This window comes from Aspergillus niger, assembly GCF_000002855.4.
Source record: "Aspergillus niger supercontig An16".
Lineage (NCBI taxonomy): Eukaryota > Fungi > Ascomycota > Eurotiomycetes > Eurotiales > Aspergillaceae > Aspergillus > Aspergillus niger.
Window position 1 is genome coordinate 1,384,565 of NT_166531.1, and position 19,161 is coordinate 1,403,725.

Consider the following 19,161-nt stretch of genomic DNA (forward strand, 5'->3'; position numbering starts at 1 on the left):
GACATTAACGAGGGGTTCCGTGGCAGCAAGGGCCGAGTGCCTCATCATCCAGAAGAAAATACCTTGCTTGAGACTTTACCGTGACCTATCCTAGGAAATTTCTGGCCCGCCCAAACGGCTTATATTTTTTTCGATGTGTTCTTATTGATGGTCATCAATTCATCTATATGCCCTTCCCTGGCTGCTTTCTAGCTCCCTACGAGTCCTCGGCCGTTCTCTTCACTCTCTTGAGCCAAGTTCCCAGAAGAAAACTGCCATCGTTCAAGTCCCTACCGTTCTCGAAAATTCTAGTAACTCAAACCAAAGTCATCCACGGGCTCGCTCCCGTCAGTATAGTTGATACGATATGGATCGGGCCGGTAATAGTTTGTTTCATAGCTGGCAAGCCTCTGTCTATGGTTTTCTGTCTCAAGGTGATAAGTAACCCCTTTTCTGGCGCGTCTTGTGAGGCTGGTTACTGGCCCCAGAGCTTTCATTTATAGCAATAGAGGCAGGCCGATGTTGCGGCTTGGTTTGCCAAGCCAAGGATATTGTGAAACATAGAAGGGTCAGGTAAGGTGCCGTAGAATACATACAGCCTGAGTGCGTGCACCATATAGATCCTAATCAGGTGATGGTCTTTGGGGGTAGAAGAAATAGCCTGGAGGAGCAGGCCGCCGCCTCATGATGAACGAGGAGACTTTCAAGTTTGGATCTTCCAGAGGTGTGAGTATTCGTATATTATCGCACCTGTATATATTGCACACGCTACCAAATCATAAGATCAAAAATATGTTCGAAGAGGAAACTGGCACATACGACCACAGGGTGTGGAAAACAGGGCTTCCCGTCCGCTCAGCCGTACTTAAGCCACACGCCGGGAGGTTAGTAGTTGGGTGGGTGACCACCAGCGAATCCCTTCTGTTGTATGTATGGATTTTTGGACTTTTTCCATTTTTATCTTCTTATTCAATCGTATCCAAATACCATTATGTCATACATGCGTTTCTTGCTGAGGTAGTAATTGTTTCTGTCCTTTGGACGGAAATTTCCAGGAGTGAAATGAATGGGTAGAGGATGAAACATCAGGAAGTAGCTGGAAAAGCTTTATGAAGTTGTCAGGAAAGTGTCGAAAAAGTGTCGGGAAACTGTTGGTAAGCTAAGAACAAGTTGCCATAGTTATTGTTAATTATTTGATTACGACCAGCAAATTGTTCGCTGATTATGGCATAATTTCGTAAAGTATCACCATAGGCTGCACAATCGTAGTGTATCACTGTGAATTCGATGAGTCTTAATCTGGTAGCTTCCAAAGCAGGTTATTTACTATCTACTAGCGCATTGGAGAACTACAAATAATTTTTCATTAAGATGCTACGGGACAGCCAGCTGTGATAGAATAGACGGTCATGAATGAGCTTCTGGTGCTAGACAACTGGCGGTATGTGAAACTGGTCTCACTGACTACAGCCTTGTTATTGTGTGTGGCTGTTGAACTTGAGGGAAACACAACCCTGCGTTCAGAGATTAAGAGAAAGGATACTATGTATTAAATGTTGTGGTAATAGAAGTACAATAAGGGTATGTGATGAGTAAAATTAACAAAATATGTGATAGGAGGAAATAGGAGGAAATAGGAGGAAATAGGAGGAAATAGGAGGGAGTAGGAGGGAGTAGGAGGGAGTAGGAGGGAGTAGGAGGGAGTAGGAGGGAGTAGGAGGGAGTAGGAGGGAGTAGGAGGGAGTAGGAGGGAGTAGGAGGGAGTAGGAGGAAGTAGGAGGGAGTAGAAGAGAGTAGAAGGGAGTAAGAGTGAGTAGAAATGAGTAGATATAAATTAGTGTGAGTAGATGCGAGTTGATATGAGTTGATGTGAGTTGATGTGAGTTGATGTGAGTTGATGTGAGTTGATGTGAGTTGATGTGAGTTGATGTGAGTTGATGTGAGTTGATGTGAGTTGATGTGAGTTGATGTGAGCTGGTGTGAGCTGGTGTAACAGGGAAATTAGGGGAACTAGGAAAAATTAGGGGAATTAGGGAGATAGCGGAAATTGAGGAGATAGTGGAGATAGGCGAAATATGTCACATGATTCCTACGCACCTTCCTGTTCTGCATGGTTTTACCACCTGCATAGTATAGCTAGCATCTAGTAGAGGACCTCCGTTCTTCTTACAATCAACTAATCATCATATAAGAACACTTCGTATAGAACGTTGCCACAAAATAGGCGAAACAGGAGAAATAAATAATATGGACAAAATATACCAAATGAGTGTAGTAGAGGAAGAGGAAATATCTAAGGTATATTATACTTAGATGCATGCAATGAGTGAATTAAGTAATAGGAGCAATAACATCAGTCAGTAGTAGAAGTGAGTGATCTACGCATGCCTCCGAGCAGAGCTGTGATCAGTAAGTACTGCATGTGCGAGTTCAGGACAGGTCTACACCCACTGATTAGGATTGTGATGAGCAAGAACTCTACACATAGTATGGATGTTTAAGAGATCAAGGATCAAAGATGTGCATTTTTCAGTTCGATTTTTAGCTTATCATGAATCCCATAGGAGAACCCATATCTCACCAACCGTCTACAATTACCCTATCTTCTCACCAAGCCTGACTTTTATAGATCAAAAGGTCCATGACAAAGACACAAGGAACACTATTATACATATGCACCGCTGAGCTGGAGTGGCATTTTTTCCCCGAATATATACAACAACTCTCTCTCCCAAGAAATAATCATACATCGCCACCGAACATATTAGATCTGGCGAATTTGGCGACAGGCATAGAAGCCCCAATAAGACCAATCCGGACAGTGGCCTCCCTGATAAGAGATCACGGCAGTAGATGTAGAGCTAAGATGCTTGGGTATCAGTAGGATATTTGCTTAGATTGTATCGGTCGGGTTCACCCACGTCTCATGTAAATCTACTCTTCAACATCCCCATCCATGACTGCAGGAAGCCATTTCGATGTCCGCGGTCAGGTCCTCGCATAATGTCAACCTCCTCCAATTGCTTAACAGCTTGGAAAGAAAATATACCCCTGTGAAGTCGATAAAGAAGACTAATCCGTGGATGCATTCTTCTCATTGGATCGGCAACGATGGTGATGGTTAAAAACATGGTCGCAAAGCTGCCAGGTTCTTCGCTAGACAGCAAAGACCGGTTTGGCGAGGTGCGTACGGAGAGAGTGAAAGAAACACGAAGTGAGAGAGAACTCATCATGAGATGATGACTGATCTTGAGGATGATAGAATGGAGCAGTCAATGCTGGACAGTGGCCCTTTATATAACTTTCAGGAAGGCTATGAGGAAGAGATTTACTAGTCAGGTGGACAGAATAATAACCTTGGAATAGATTTTGGAATACAGCTAAGTCTCCCCATTATGCGTAGTCCGGGTCCGATATCTGGTCTAGAGGGCTTGATAGGCATGCGGTAAGCGGACGGTGAGTTGACAACCCACTGTCCATGCATTTGTTTTTCCTTGGTACATCTCTCGGGATGACACGCTTAGCGTCCGTGCGGATGTCTCGCACCCGAGACGATGAGCTCTTAGGACGAGCTAGCTCAGGTACAATATCGCCAGACCGAACACAGGGCTCAGCTGGCTTGGTCCACCCTGCCTCGTGCCCAAAGCGCAGTGGAGATTGGCAAGCTGATACCGCGCGGCACTGGTTAAAAATCGATTCCCGTGGACAAGAAGAACAATATGCTATATCTATACCGTACCGTAAAGACCTGAAGGTTTCCGTCAACATGGCGGTGGGTCTCGTTCACCTTCCATGAATGGGATTTGATCACTCCGGTTTCCATTCTTCTATCTAGTGAAGGAGAAAAACCTTGAGATTACGTATAAATGATATACTATCTAAGTATCTAAACCAAGATCAGAGAGCCTTAAAGGCTCTCTTTACTTGCGAAGGCCACCGTTTAGATCAGCAAAAAAACACCTAAATGAATGGCTTCTTCTATGGTCACTTCAAAAAATTACGCGGTTTTTACAATATCGTAGGGCGTTTTCACTACGGCTCCTCCCAGAACGAGAGACGCCGACCTGTCTTCGGGTGTTTCAGATCCAGGTCTGCGCAGAATGGTAGTAGGTACTCGTCGCTTCGCCTGCCGGCCAAACCGTCCATGAAAGTGTGGTTCCGGAAAGACAGGGAACTACAGTCCTGTGGGAACGTCGGGAAGCTTCCGCACAATCTACCCATCACCACAAGGCTGGCGGCTGGCAGAGTTTCCTAGGAAACGTCGCTAGGGGAAACGCTCCGCCTCATTGATGAATCATGCTAGGGTATGAGTCAAGTTTTTTTTTTGTTATCTTCGTATATTACATATCAGTACTGCCTGAAACAGAAAGATAGGAGAAGGAAGGCGTCATTGAACGATTCGGTCTGCCTACACTAGTTACGTACATGTATCCCTGTGGCTGCTTTAGACTTATGCATAGCTAGATAAATGGAAAGTTGATTACTGCACCTGGGAAGTTTTCTGCAGCAGGCTTTAATGAGGAAGTGGGGAGAGTGGACCCCTGCCAGGTCATTCAGGATCACGATATGAGTCCCGCCCTCGTGCGGCGAAACCCCAGATTTCAACGAGCTATTCGGAGAAGGTGTCAGGATGCTGCTCAGCATTGTCTGACCGTAGATTCGGAAGTATGACCTACTTCTCTACCTTGATTTCATTTCGCAACAATGTCATTGTTTATTTCTTCTTCCTCTTCACCATCTTCTTTCTAAGAAAATTTTGAAACTAGAAAGAATGAAAATAGAACTAAAATGACGATGCTTCGAAAGGACTTCTCAATCAATTACTTTGACTACTAACCAATTGGGTAAAAAAAAAAAAAAAAAAGATTTGAAGAAAATAAAAGAGCCTGTTAGAATGACAAAAGTAGGCATCTCCACCTCAGGTCATATTATGACTTTGAGCGGAGATGAAATGCAGATCAAATTCATATCCTGACTTTGAGGGGGCTTGAACGCAGATCACTTGAGCACCAGAAAGACGGATCTGTGGACTCCGTTAAAGGTGAGCTGGGGTTAGATTTAGCTTGTGCGGACTGGCCCGTCAATCAACTGTGGCACGAGATTGTTCCTGAGCGATGAACCTTGCCTGAATTATCTTACCTCAGGCTTTGCCAAGAGCGAAGATTATGCCGGTCCCATAATTACTCATTTAGCAGATCAACGTGTCCAATATGTGTTCGTCCGTAATATGTTTCTAGCGAGGGATCCAGCCCCTTAACATCAATTGCTCTAGAGGTTCACTGCCAACCAACAAAACCCGGGCGCTGATTAGTATGATTGGCCGTGGCCTTGCCTGCAGTAGACGAAAGGTTAATTTATTGCCTGGCTGAACTGTCCTGGTAACCACTTTTCCTAAGTGTCCCCTTATTGTGAACATGGCTAGTAGATCATGTCATCTCTCCCTAACACTCCCTAACACTCCCTAACACTCCCTAACACTCCCTAACTCTTCCTAACTCTTCCTAACTCTTCCTAACTCTTCCTAACTCTTCCTAACTCTTCCTAACTCTTTCTAACTCTTCCTAACTCTTCCCAACTCTTTCTAGATCTCTCTAACTCTGCCTAACTCCTCTCTAAATCTCCCCAGTATTTCCAGATCCAAATGAATCTGAATCTGAGATTTCCTTGATCTGCCCGAACCACTCCGAAAAGTTCCCTTATCTTATTCCCAGCTCTTGCTTAAACAAACTACATTGGTAGAATGTTATTTCCTATTTGGGAGCATATCCAAGATCTGTGTTTCTTTCCTAATTAGGAGCATATCCTGATTTTGTGCTACTCTCTTCATTTGGCTAAGCCCCGTTCTATAAGCTTTTCACTGGAAATCCTTTCAGAACAGCCGCCGAGCCAGTCAGCTAGGATTGATTTTTCCGTACTTTTTCAATCGCCCCTCGCCTTTTGCCGGACTTTCCGGGCCAGGCCCCCCGGACCACCCTTGGACCTTCTCTTATGCACCGAAATTTCGTACATGTTTCCTCACGATAATTCCCTTGACTATTTTTGATGAACTTATCTTTTTTTTTTTTTTTTTTTTTTTTTTTTTTTTTTTCCATTTTCAGAACATTGATTGTACTTGTCACTTCTGTCGCCAGTTCAAGCCAAACAACAAAACTTAGCTTCTTTTAGTTAGCTTGCTAAATTCTCTCCAGGTCATATGAGAATTGTTTTTTCAATGTATTAGTTGTCTTGATGGCTGCCTATGCGTATCTACTCTGCCTGGTCATGCCCGTTGGGGGGCTGGGCTGCTAGACGCGACACACGCGTGATGAGCTGGACCCCCCTCGGACTCGGAGTTAGGGCCGTGCGAGGGAGCGAAATCCTTGTACCTGACCGGCGTAGAATTTTCTCTGCTGCTCCATACAATCAAACTCTATCCTACAGTCTCCACAACTTAGACAGTCCATCCACGCACACCTCACCTCCCATACAGCAAATCCCCCCGTTCCGCAATCGTCCTCTGACACTTGGCCAAAATCGCAGCCTGACGGCTGACCTCCGCCAAACTGCCCACGACTTTCTGATTCCCATCAACGAACCCATAAAGCGCGTACGGAATGCCCACATCCCGACAGAACTCCAGCACGAGCTTCTGTGTCCTCCTCAGATTATGTCTCGGGACACGGGGGAACAGATGATGAATCGCCTGGAACTGCAACCCGCCGTGGATGAAATCCAACCACTCGGGACAATCAATGTCCATGGTTGTGCGGAGCATGCGCTGGGCGAAGGATTCACTGGGTCCGAGGTCCATCGTTGACATGGCGAAGTGGGATAGGGTGAATTGCACATGCAGCGGCATGGTGACCATATGGCTTATCATGACGAAGAGGAAGCGATCCCAGGCTGTTGGGATACTGCGGTATACGAGGCCGTAGCCGAACCAGAGCCAGAAAAGAAGGTTGCCGACGATTTCGAAGTGGCGGTGCCACCAGGCTGGGCCTTTGCGGGGCCCTTGGCCCTGGATGAGGAAGATCCAGGACTGGGCATAGAGGTTGAAGCGGCCGAACATGAGGACGGGGTAGTAGAGGTAGGCCTGGTAGGCGACGAGACGGCTGGCTGCGCGTGTGTAGGGCATGAGGCGCTCGTGGTAGCTGGAGAAGAGGTTTCCGAGGAAGCGGTGGTTGACGGCGAAGAAGGGGAGGTGTTGGTTGTCTGGGTCGTGTTCGGGGGCGTTCGTTACGATGTGGTGGACGTTGTGGGTGCGTTTCCACCAGCCCAAGGAGAGGCCGCCGATGGGGGCGGCGATTATCATGCCGATGAGGCTGTCGATGGTGAAGTTGTGGGTGATGGCTATGTGGGCAGCGTCGTGGGCGGAGAATACAAGTTGAGACCAGAAGAAGCCGAGGAAGATGGCGCTGGTGCAATACCAGCCGTAGTGGAGGAAGAGAAGCATGGTGCTGAAGATTAGTGAGCAGCGTGCGAATTCTTTGGCGTAGGCTATGTAGTTGCAATTGTAGAGGCCCTCGGCTTGGATTTGGTCGTGGAGACGTTGGTACTTCTTTATGATGTCGCCTTGGGTTGCTTCGTCAAGGGATGGGTAGCGGGTTAGGGTGAGGCTGATTTCTTCCTTGGTTTGACTGTCTAGAAAGGTCATTGCTTCTTTGGTGTTGAGCTCGGTTGCCGCTTGGTGCACTGGATTGAGGCGGCCGTCTTCATTGTCGTTCGGTGAGTTCTCGTCCGTAACAGATGAACTGTGTGCATTTTGCTTGGTGTTGGGAGGTGCCTCCTTGTCCGGATACGGTCTGAACTGTCCACCCTGGATGGGAGGCACAAAGTTCCGCCATCGCCCCTCAACCCGGCCGATCTGGTACCGATCGGCCATTTTGATAGTCTCCTCTGAGTGGAATCTGCCCCACAAGTTAGTTTGAGCTACCTTTCCAAGTTACTGAACATGTGCATACACGGTGAATTCATCTGTTGCGTCCTTGCCGACCATGTGTTGGATGGTTTTGTGACCTCCCGGATGGTATGGGATCCATGAATCAACACGTAGCACTTTCTGATCGACAATCACAATGGATTGTCCTGCAGCAATCAGGCCCTCGATTTCTCGAGATGAGAGGATCTGGTCTTTTCGAGACAGCGCCATCTTGCTGGGGTTTGGTTCAAATGCAGTATGTGCCACTGGTAAGCAGGGAACATCCTCCCAGCGGTAGGCAGAAACATTGGCGAATGGGGGAAATAAGTAAACGGGTGGGTTTATGGGACTGTGCGGCTCGGGATTCGGGAGGCAGACGACGCGTGGTGGATCAGGATCCCGCAAGTGTCAGATTTTAGGCCCGGAGGGTCAGACGATTTGCGGCTTTCCTAGAATTGCTACTGGCTTCTGATCTCTAATTTAGTTGGCTTTCTCTGATTCCTCATGGGCTATCCTGTATCTAGTATGCTAAGATGGCTTAGCTTACTCGTAAATTCACTGATTTTGGAGATTACTTCTGTTACTTAGGTCATCTCTAGCCATTCGCTATATCCGTTATGCCGAACTCTCTTGGAGCTATGATTTGCTTTTGGTGTCGCGAAACACTATACAGGCTTGCACACATATACAGAGAGTTTCAGATAGTCAAAGCAGCTGCGAATTTTTAACCTCTATATAATTTACACCAGCCTCCGGAAAGAACCACATTCCTTCTAGGCTAAGCAAGCAAAGCTTTTCTACCACACTCACAGCTACACACAATGCGGGGGTTTCTGGTATCAGCCGATGGTGATATTTGCCTGCTACAAAGGGTGGCAAATCAAAGGGTGGAATAGATTGCCGATCGATTGATTCATTTGAGTCATTATCAAACCCTAGTAAGCTTGGGCTACGAGGGATTTTACCAAATTTTTTTGGTGCCAAAGAAATTACCGAATAGAGGATAGTGGAATACCGCCTTCCTTGCCGATCTCTACTACAGCCACCATGGTCTGGCCCTCTTTCACTTGACGAACATTCCTAGTAAAATTATTCAAACTAACCTAACATTCAATATCCGAAAGGCCCAATCAAATTCGTGATCACATCACCACTGTATTAAAACAGAATCAAATGGCACGATGCAACAACAATCAAGCTAAGATCGACCAAACTGTCAAAGTCTGTGTCTGGCAATCTCACCAGTTACAGCCACCTCACACTCAATCAAGCTCTCCGACCACCGATCCACCGTCCAGATGTTCAGAATGCAATATCCCGCCTTCCCCAATAGCCGCCGCCACTGAGATTCCGTTCGCTCCATCCCCGCAAAGGCCGCCATTAAGGTCATGTCGAGCGATGTCGTCTGCCAGTGTGCCCCCTGCTCAGCCACAACATACTCATTTATGAGGAGCCGGCTAATTCCGGGGATCATGGCAGGTTTGAGCCGGTCGAGGATTCGATGGCAAGGCTCGTCCGGCCAATCGTGAAGGATGGAGTGGAGGAAGTAGGCACGAGCACCTGTTTCACTTAGTTTTGCAATTAAAGGAACAAGGCATTGGCAGAATTAGAAAGAGGAATGGAGATACCTTTGACTGGCTGCTCCGTGAAAAAGTCATGTGCCATGCACTCGATCGAGGAATGCAAGCCGACAGCCTCAGCCAGAACCGCAGGCTGGTCCTGCAGAATTAATCTTCCTGGAAGGTTTGGCCACTTGGTGCAGAGTTCATTCAGATCATGACCTTTCCCACCACCAATATCAACTAGCAACACGTCATTATTGCCTGTCGAAAACTGGTGCAGTAGTCGATCAACCGGGTAGAAACCCGGATCCATCCAGCTAGCGTGGCCTTGATGGTATACCGACATAAGATTGTTGAACTGCGTGTTGAGGGCAGGATTGTGGGCAAGATGTTCGAAAAATGTATCTGTAGTGTTAAAGGCCATTTGAAGGGGACAATGGCGACCGTCGGTGGGAGTTTGATAGTTGTTTTGGCGAAGGAACTTGGGAATGGTGAGGTTGGGAGAGTACATGGATCCCATACTGTTGTTTTCATCAGATACAGTACAGATTGGAAGGACTGTAGAAACAACTGACGCTGCCGGGAAGGAGTCGGAATACTTGGTATGGGCGAGCGTGAAAGAAAAGCCATTGGTAGTATACTCGCCGTTTTTCGTCTCAATAACGACATTGATGGCTCCCAGATGTCTCATAATGCGCTCTGTAATAATGTTACCTCTAATTGAAGTGTCTAAAACGCTGGTCACGTACGAATCAGGACGAGGTCGGCCCCGGTGGCGCTTACCAGTTCCTGGACGGACTTGGGCTGGCCAGCTTCAGCCAGCAGGCGAAAGATGCCCAGGTCAATTCCTGTCTCGATGGCGGCCCATCCGGTAGACTGTGAAGATGTTCAAATAATTTGCTTATATGAACAGAGGAACTCAAAGCTTACACTTCGTAGGAAGTACCGCCATATCGTCTCTCGTGGGGTTTCGACCGCAGCTAGCAACGATTCCGCAGCATCCACGAGTTTCAGCCGAGCACCGGATTGCCTCAAAGTAAATGCTAGGCCAAAGCTGTTGATCAGCGAGATCAGGTTGGGAACTTGGTCCGGGGTATTAGGAGCGACTGCGATGCGGTCGACCTCGGCCATCGTCTTGTCGTCTTCGTGCAAGCTCATATCTGTATTATAGATGTCGAATGTAGAAAGGTAAGGGAAGTGAAGGAACAGTAAGACTGTGAGTTAGTGTATAACTAAATAGGAACATGAAGATGTACTTCAAAAGATATACGAGGCGATGGCCTGCAGTGTAACAGAACAGAGTTATAGACCCCGCTCCTCTATAGCGTCAGATGCTCCGCTGACATGACGTGTTGAATAAGTCAGATAAAATCATGATAACCATAATCAACCTGGTAAAAGTGATAAACAACAGCGGATGGCTAAATAAATCATCTGCAGAAAAAAGGTCGACATAATAGTCATTATAGGCATCACTGCACAATAGATCTTCTTATCATTGCTCCCACCATAGAATAGTATTCCCTTCGCTATATATCTGATGAACACAAGATATGCGGACATGAATATTCCCTGCGGGGACCTTTGCATACTAATTGCTGAATGTGCAGATGACACTCTCACGAACACGTTAGACAACCAATCCTTTACTAAATACTGTGTAACATAACCCTGTTTGCATAGAACTGACAATGAAGGGTCTTCATGTTTTTTATTTGTTATCTGAGCTTTCCCACTTATCTTTGCTTATGATACCAATCTGTTGCCAGTTCTGTGGGCGCGCACACTACTCGTAAAACTGTAGGTATTCCCCCTGGCTTTAACGTACACCTGATTAGTATATATTCAACTGCCTCAGTAGAATTGTTACCAATGATTATTATTTATGAACATCTTCAGAGAGTAATATATAACAAGTAATTCATAACAACTCTACAATAAGAACATAGAACAAGGCTGGCTAAACGATGAGTCTCCTGTAGCTAAATTATACAAGAGAAATGAAATTTCCAAGTCAGGCCCTTGGCCGTTTCAAACTTCCCAGTAAGCAGAATAACTTCCCTATAAAGGTACGATTTCCGGGTATCCCAAGGTATAATATTCTAGTAAGAATCACAGGGAATGGCAGTCCCTAGAAAAACATCTAGAGCGAGGGAGTCATCAATGAATTCTTCTCAGTTCGTGAGTAGAAATACACTTATTATATAGTTACCGTTGCTTTTGAGAGAGTTCGCCATTATTCTCGATACGTTGGGATATTTGATGTTCGCATTTATGACACCTATTACTGATAAAGTATCATGATTGGACTATCTACTGCAACATTACCTTCGTCAAATCCTGAAGTAGCTGATTGATCTACGACTTTGGGTGAACAATGCATTCCTAGGAACGCGTGCACTGCATTTGGTTGACTTTCCTTTACCTAGTGATTAATGTCTATGATATCGTTGAAAAATCGTTGCCTTCTTGTCTAGTAGTTTCCTTATATATCATATTTCACCTGGACCTTTGCCGCAAAGATAAAGCATCGGGAAGACGACAACACTTAAGGGAATCAGGGCAGAAAGGGAAGCTGCCTACATTACTTACATGAGAGAAACATATTAACAGTCGCTGATATATTCAGCTATCTGGATGCACCTTATAAAAGTTCACAACCAAGGTGCGAGTAGAGAAAGCCCTCTCACAGACACTGGTGGCTGTACCTACTGCTGAACCAACCCCGTAATCCTCGCCTTGACACACAAATTCCCCTTCTCAGGATACGGGGTTCCAAAGTCACGCGCGAACTCAATAGTCTCTCTCGGTGTATCAGCCAGCTCCATATCAAACATGCGCATAAGAGTGGCAATAACAATGAAAAGCTCCGCATAAGCCAGCCTATACATGGCATTTAGCTACCAGACAACCGTCTTATGTCAGGAGGTATTGACTTACTGCATGCCAAGGCAAATCCGAGAACCCTTGGAAAAGTTCACCAGATACCGATCCAATCGCTCCCCCTTTTCAGCAGCTCGGATCCAGCGTTCGGGGTCAAAATCATGAGGGTTGGGAAAGATGTTGGGATCCATAAGAATGAAGACGTGGCTTGAACTGAAGAGACTCTGTTTGTGTGATAATTAGTGGTCTGGTACGGGTTGTCCTGGGGAAGGTAGCACGTACACCAGGGGGAATGACGTGTTCCTTGTAGACTAATGCCTCTGTGGGAGCTACTCTGGGCATGCGGGATGATACACCCGTTGACAGACGCATGGACTCATTGATGACACCGGACTGTATTTAGCAAGAATTAGCGTCCAGTGTCGACCAAGGTATTCGGAATAGGACATGTTACTCACCAGATAGGGCAGCTTCTCCAGCTCCGTGCGACCCATCCGCGTATCTGGTGTAGGCATCACGGTCTTCAGTTCCTCTCTTAATTTGAGCCGAATATCATCCCTCGTAAGCAAGTGATAGGTACCGACAGACAGCGATCGCGCTGTGGTTTCCGTTCCCGCGATGGCCAGAGCAAGCCCCTCGTTCATAAGCCGTACAGGCGTCCGCATATGTGCTGGCATGTGAGGCCCCGCAATGGCATCCAGGATGGCGCCCCTGCTGTTACTGACCTTTTCATCTTGCTGCACGGAAGTCTGGTTCCTCTCTAGGGCAGCCACACTTCGTGCATACAAATCCTCTCGCTCCTTCACTAATGTCACTGCAGGCTCACTTACCAGGCGCAGTAACCCAAGCGGCATTAGGCCCATGATGACCTTGATGAAGGGAAAGAAATTGAGAATATGAATCCCTCTGAAGAATGCGTTGGAGGCATCCCGTACGCTCTCATTAAATCCTTCTGCGTCGAGGTTGCCCGGGTTAAACCCAAAGGCATACTGGTAGATAATGTCTGCGGTTAGGCCTGCAAATCCGGCGTCCAAGTTGACTACGTTGTTGCTCTGGTATGCCTCTTTGTAGGTTTTAATAATCTTGTCCAAGCTATCGTGGATGAGGTACTCAATATTGGAGATGGCCTGCTTCGAGAAAAACTTATCCAGATGAGAGCGACGCTGACGATGCGTTTCAGGTGTGATGCTCGAGAAAACGGCGCCGTCGAGGTCAAACTGGGCTATTTGGACAGGGTCTTTCTCTCGACGGCGAGCACGGGAAGTGTAGATCTCTTCGTAGTTATCTGGGTCATTGATGTGGACTTCATCGGGGTTGATGCGAATGACGGGGCCTGAGTGAAGACATGATCATTAAAGAGAGGTTAATAGGGATAAAGTGGCAACACGTACCGTAGATCTTGTGCAGGCGCTCAATTTCCCAGACAAATTTTCCACCTTTGATAACATTGTAGTAGAACTCGTAACCGTAGGTGATGGCTGCTAATTTGGGGCCAGGGATTTTGTGAAGGGGGTGGAAATATAACAGATATACGCTGCGGAAGACATAGTAAGCTAATAGGCCTATACCTAGCCATGCGTATACAAACATGGTGGTGGTTGAGGAGGAGGAGGGGGGTTGATCGGGGTCGATTACAATGTCAGAATCTCACTCGGGACACAGGATTGAGACAAGCCTTAAGAGAAGGCTATAAATGATGGGAACCTCCCGACTCTTGGACAGCTGTTTGAATCAGACTGCCCTCCCAGAGTGGACTTCATGAGTCGCTTATGCAGAGCATCTGCAACTTGATTGATAGCGCACGAACCATCTGTGCCGCCGTTGCGGGTCCAACTCCCTCTCCCCGCCCGTGTGGTGGAGAGAAGACGCTTGAACAGCCAGCCACGATCAGAGGTATTATTGCTAAGTGGCACATTTGGAAGATTGTCCCGTCATTGGTCCACATCCTATCTTGTTTAGGCAGCGGACTACAAAAGTACTATACAGGGCCGGGCCGTCAGGCTTAACCCGTCCCAGGAAAGACTGAGATATTCTCCGAACCCAATGAACAATTGGCAATTTCGAAGACAGTTATATGGCAAAGTAGCAAGCCCCGAAATTGGACTCCTGTGGGTCGTGCACACCAAGACAGGATGTCCGCTTATCTGCCTTCCAAGTCGTTCGGTTCAGTTCCCTTCGGCCGTGGCTCGTCCATCTCCAGCTCCCGTCCGCCCAATGTTGCGCTTGTGTGCTGCTTATGAACGCATACTGCCTTTCAAACGTCCTGTATTGCAATGGCAAAGGTAACAATGTAGCTTCCTGCAGATAAATAGCTGTCAAAGGCATGGCACCGGTCGGCATCCTCTAGGTCAGCTTGTACCCTCCACTGATTGAGAAGCCAGCTGCTACTACCCTGGTGAGCCCATTGAACACCCGTAATATCTCCGGAATAAACCCGAAACTGCATCGGAAAGAAGGAGGTAGAAGCATGGGAGAGACAGGGAAATCAAAAAGGCTAGCGACCACGTTGAATATGAGCCAACGTGCATTACATTACACCATTAGCTGTGTTCCAGTTTACGGAATCATGTCTCTATAAACTGCACCAGGGTAAACCAAACGACCTAGAAGATAGGATCAATTTAGTTACAAATGTCACTTAGTCCGTTCCTGGAATGAAACCGGGCCTTTCTACGAAAATGTGTTATCAGTCATTCTTGGACTGCTCGGCTGCTCTTGATAGTGTAACTTTCTGTCAGAGGTAATACGGCGCAAGTCTATCGACTCCAGCCGACCTTATAACGATCTTGTTGAATATGGCAAGGTTAATATAAGCTTCAATATTTGAAATTCCTGCACATTCAGGACGAGATACCACATGTTCATCAGAGATCTGAGAAGAGAGAGGAATAATAACGGCTGGAATGCGACTCCTCCACTAGGTTGACGGATCTCGCTGATAATGTTATGTATTAGTTAAATGCTAGGCGCTGTGACACTCAGAGTGGAGAGAAAAGATAGAGACAAAAAATCCATAAAGTTTGTGTCCAGGATAGAGATTTTATACTGTTGGCATTCTTCAGAATGGACTGTAGAAACCCGTCCTATTGAGAGATGCTAGGAATGCTAGGATCTCACAATTACAGAGTCTGGGCAACAACAACCAGTCTAACAGTCATGATTTTGCTTGGTAGCATTGCCTGGCAGTTATCGGTCATGTCATGAGTCTGCGCTTCAAGCAGACTCACACGTGGGTATATCACTGCAGGATTCTCTAATGAATTTACTCATCTACGATGACGGCATTCTGCTTCATCTTCAACGTCATGACAAACGAACTCCTGAACATGATAAGTATCCCCACTTGACATAATTTACATCGAGCTTTATTATAATGAGACGGTGTAGCCTTCTCATGAATGGCTCGTGCTATTCTTATCGAGGAGTTGTCCTTCCCTCAAGTCGCCCAGTTTTCCGTTGGTATCAAAAGCCACCTCGACGGTTGAATGTGGCCATCAGAACCGCCGTGACTTCTACCACCGACGACACTCACGTCTTTCAATATCAGCCTATTGAGGATGTTGAAAAGCTAGAGAGGTACAGAAGAGGAGGGTATCATCCAATATACGTCGGGGGCATGCTGAATAATCGATACAATGTGATAGACAAGCTGGGACATGGGACGTTCTCTACAATTTGGCTTTCACGAGATGAGCAAAAGGCAGCCTGCGTAGTCGTCAAGGTCAGCGCTGGAGATGATCCCATTCACGAAGCGAAGATATTGCGTATGCTTACAGATTGCTGCCTGGCTCATACCAACGGTCGTCCCTTGATCCCCGTCATCCTGGACGGATTCGAAATCGAGGGCCCAGATGGGAATCGTCAATGCATTGTCACAGTACTTGCTCAGAGCAGTGTATCTGCAGTATTATTCTGCTGCTACTTTCAGATAGAAACGGCTCGTGTTTTAGCGGCCGTGCTTGCTCTGGCTGTTGCATAGATTTATGCTCAAGGCTATGTTCATGGAGGTAAGTGAGGAGATATCCATTCCAAGGAAATTGGTAGTATACGAGAGAGGAGCTATGCCATGAAAGGACCGCTAAAGATACACACCAGATATTCATCTCGGAAACATCCTGATATACTTACCTACTAACAGGGACAAGCTTTCAATCGAGGATTTCTATGAACAGTTTAGTAAGCTTTAAATGGAACCAGTTGTGCGACTGGGCGGACAGCCTTTCCCTCCTGGCGTTCTTACTTGTGGGACGATGTCGACCTGATTAGGGAAATCGAGTAAACGACATCCCGCCGGATGAGGCCCAGCTCCTCAGCGACTTTGGTGAGAGCTTCTCCCCTTCCGACCCTGAGCAGCGGCGACGAGGGCAGGACTGTCCCTCGCCGCTTCCAGTCGTACCGCCTGAAGCCTACTGTGAACCCGACAACCTCTTTCATTCCCCTCGGATATCTGGAGTCTTGCATGTGCCATGAATTCCATATTTGGCTTGCGGTGACTGTTCGATGCCACACTCGCCACTTGGCATGACATAGCCTCTCAACAAGTAGATATCATCGGAGAAATTCTATCTGAATGGTGGGATACGTGGAAGAAGCGTCATAAGTACTTTGAAGACATCAAAAGGCCTCGGAAAAATTGCTTTGTATTCCCATCTCTTGAGCAGAATTTTGAGGAGGATATACAGGCAACACGACAAAGAGCGAATGTGTCTTCGTTCGATAAGGAGAAGATGGCCATTTTAAGCATGTTTTGCTCGATGCTAGCAATGAAATCTGAGAACCGGGCAACAGCGACAGATGTACTGAGCTCTGACTGGATGGTGACCTGGTGATTGCCAGCTGTGAAGAGGGCCCGTGATGACCGGCAAACTGGCTGATGCAAGGTCCTCTTGATATTCCTAGCATCGACACTATGACCATCTCTCCATTAGTCTGAATCTCTGCTATAGTCATTAACATTCAACAATCCTGAGAGCATGCGGTGCCATGATTTTCTCCTGAGTTATCTTATTTCTGTAGCTTTTTCAATTATCAAATTCCCTTCAGGGTTGTATCGAAATTTATCATGCGATGGCAAAGAAAGTACATGTGAAAAGTTAGACTTGTCAATCAAACCCCAAGACTAAGGAACAGACTAGACATTAACCCTTAATTGTGAACGTTGAGAATGTAATTGGCAGCACCGCCTAGTAATCCAATCTAATTTGTCGCCCCTCAGCTCTCATGGACTGGCCACAGTGGAAAGCCGCGAGAAGTTGGGACGGGCTGGCCGAGGGACTAAAACGGTCTAGAAGCCAACTCTGAAACAGCCGACAAAGTGACCTGTCATCTTTGCTCCGGTACCAGTGTTCAGATGCGTGTTACTGCAACCCGTTCTCCGATGTGAAAACTCCGATCTCTCGCAGACTAATTTGCACTGCCGGCGATTAATTCTCCATCTTTGCTGCAATATGTAAGACTATGTCTGTACAAATGTTGGGGTGGTCCAAGTGATGTGGAGCCGAGGTGTATTCCGACTTTACATCTTATCATACCACAAATGCAGCCGAATCTAACGCCTCAACTTCCACACACTAATCGCAATATTGACTAGTCCAGGGGCAGCCGTCTGACGGGCTGACAGGTGTGCATACATGGTTTCAGTGAGATTGATTGTAGCAGATTTCAGGGGCGAGAAGTGGCACTGAACGGCAAATCAGCCTTACATCCTTACAAGGTTCACTTTTCGATAAAAACTCGACAATGCCAGAAGGAGTATAGTAAGCGACCGCGTAATTAACTAATTGCACTAAGATCCAGCCACACCATCAGAACCACATCCCCGATATTTTGGTTAGTTTGTGCCTGAATGAAATGTAAGGAATGGGTCAGTGGTAACCAGGGAAAAGATTCAGCCAAGTTGAAAGGATGACAAAGAACTGGCTGGAACCCCCTGAATGGATTGACTGGTTCCAACGGTCGCGGGCCGTGGAAAGTGCGAGAGGAAGAGACACAGAGAGAGACAACCATGCCCTAGACTGGGCCCAAAGGAGGCAATAGGGCTTTGCCGGTATGGCTGTGTGACGCTCCGCGTAACGTGACCGCCACCCTGACTAGTAATCAGACTGGAGAGTATCTACAGTCTCACACACATACACACACAATACTCACTTCAACTTTCCCAATCCAAAACTAGTGCCATGGACTAAAATTCACACCAGTGGGGGCTGTCTTTTACCCTTCAGAATTCAGATCGATCGCCTTCAGGGACGCTGATAGGGCTTAGAGGGCCTATAGTCTTACCTATTATATCATGGCGACGAACATAGGCAGCGTTAGCAGTCGCCAGTCCGACAACAACTATGGGCCCGGGGAATGATCGGCGGATTCCAGCCAGGCCAGCCCCCAAAAAGAGGATGACTCCATTATTGCACGCTGGTGACTTCAGCCAGACTGAAACATGCTCGCGTGGGTTGCTCCCCTCGATTTTCCGTCTGCTTCTGACACTCGCGTCTTTGACATTCCTTCGCCTGGCTTGTCGTGGTCTCTCTCGCTTTCATCGGGCTTCGGCCTCCCCCCCCTTGACAGCGCTCTACGCATTTCATTTCCGATGCCTTTCCCTCTCGTTCCTTTTCTTTTTCTTTCTCTTTTCTCAACTATTCCCGGTTCTTTGAAAAAGAAATATACGTCCGTTCACTGCTGCGCTAATTCACCCACTAACGTCTCAAGTCCTGGTCCAGTCCATGCGGTTTTACTTTCGTTCGACCCACCCGCTCTCCACACGAACCGGTGGACTCCAACACTCATTCACCCAGTGATTGTCAGATCCTGCCTGGACTGTGCAAAGCGATCTTACGTCCCTGG

At 47.0% G+C, this 19,161-nt stretch overlaps 6 protein-coding genes and 1 non-coding gene across 7 annotated transcripts; 3 read left to right on the plus strand and 4 right to left on the minus strand.

Annotated features, from left to right (window-relative positions):
- Window positions 1–792: 792 nt before the first annotated feature.
- On the plus strand, window positions 793–911 carry 5S rRNA. The gene has a single exon (XR_009468056.1). It is a non-coding gene; the product is annotated as a 5S ribosomal RNA (ribosomal RNA).
- Window positions 912–1,577: 666 nt separating this feature from the next.
- Window positions 1,578–2,108, minus strand: An16g06330 (hypothetical protein; the record flags this gene model as incomplete). The annotated part of the gene is made up of 2 exons (XM_059745209.1): window positions 1,578–1,989; window positions 2,077–2,108. The coding sequence occupies 2 exons, from the start codon at window positions 2,106–2,108 to the stop codon at window positions 1,578–1,580; spliced, it is 444 nt and encodes a 147-aa protein (XP_059604857.1).
- Window positions 2,109–3,090: 982 nt separating this feature from the next.
- An16g06340 (hypothetical protein) lies at window positions 3,091–3,943 on the plus strand (the record flags this gene model as incomplete). The annotated part of the gene is made up of 4 exons (XM_059745210.1): window positions 3,091–3,162; window positions 3,360–3,424; window positions 3,556–3,751; window positions 3,881–3,943. 4 exons carry the CDS (start codon window positions 3,091–3,093, stop codon window positions 3,941–3,943), a joined length of 396 nt encoding a protein of 131 aa, XP_059604858.1.
- Window positions 3,944–6,433: 2,490 nt separating this feature from the next.
- On the minus strand, window positions 6,434–8,107 carry An16g06350 (uncharacterized protein; the record flags this gene model as incomplete). Its single annotated transcript, XM_001397900.3, has 2 exons — window positions 6,434–7,865; window positions 7,920–8,107. 2 exons carry the CDS (start codon window positions 8,105–8,107, stop codon window positions 6,434–6,436), a joined length of 1,620 nt encoding a protein of 539 aa, XP_001397937.3.
- A 758-nt stretch (window positions 8,108–8,865) lies between these two features.
- Window positions 8,866–10,822, minus strand: An16g06360 (uncharacterized protein; the record flags this gene model as incomplete). Its single annotated transcript, XM_059745211.1, has 6 exons — window positions 8,866–8,956; window positions 9,160–9,436; window positions 9,505–10,137; window positions 10,188–10,314; window positions 10,369–10,652; window positions 10,783–10,822. The coding sequence occupies 6 exons, from the start codon at window positions 10,820–10,822 to the stop codon at window positions 8,866–8,868; spliced, it is 1,452 nt and encodes a 483-aa protein (XP_059604859.1).
- A 718-nt stretch (window positions 10,823–11,540) lies between these two features.
- On the minus strand, window positions 11,541–13,911 carry An16g06370 (uncharacterized protein; the record flags this gene model as incomplete). The annotated part of the gene is made up of 9 exons (XM_059745212.1): window positions 11,541–11,569; window positions 11,651–11,719; window positions 11,767–11,863; window positions 12,031–12,054; window positions 12,159–12,321; window positions 12,379–12,545; window positions 12,604–12,714; window positions 12,780–13,654; window positions 13,713–13,911. 9 exons carry the CDS (start codon window positions 13,909–13,911, stop codon window positions 11,541–11,543), a joined length of 1,734 nt encoding a protein of 577 aa, XP_059604860.1.
- Window positions 13,912–15,715: 1,804 nt separating this feature from the next.
- An16g06380 (uncharacterized protein) lies at window positions 15,716–16,791 on the plus strand (the record flags this gene model as incomplete). The annotated part of the gene is made up of 4 exons (XM_059745213.1): window positions 15,716–16,198; window positions 16,301–16,328; window positions 16,460–16,497; window positions 16,588–16,791. 4 exons carry the CDS (start codon window positions 15,716–15,718, stop codon window positions 16,789–16,791), a joined length of 753 nt encoding a protein of 250 aa, XP_059604861.1.
- Window positions 16,792–19,161: the final 2,370 nt, after the last annotated feature.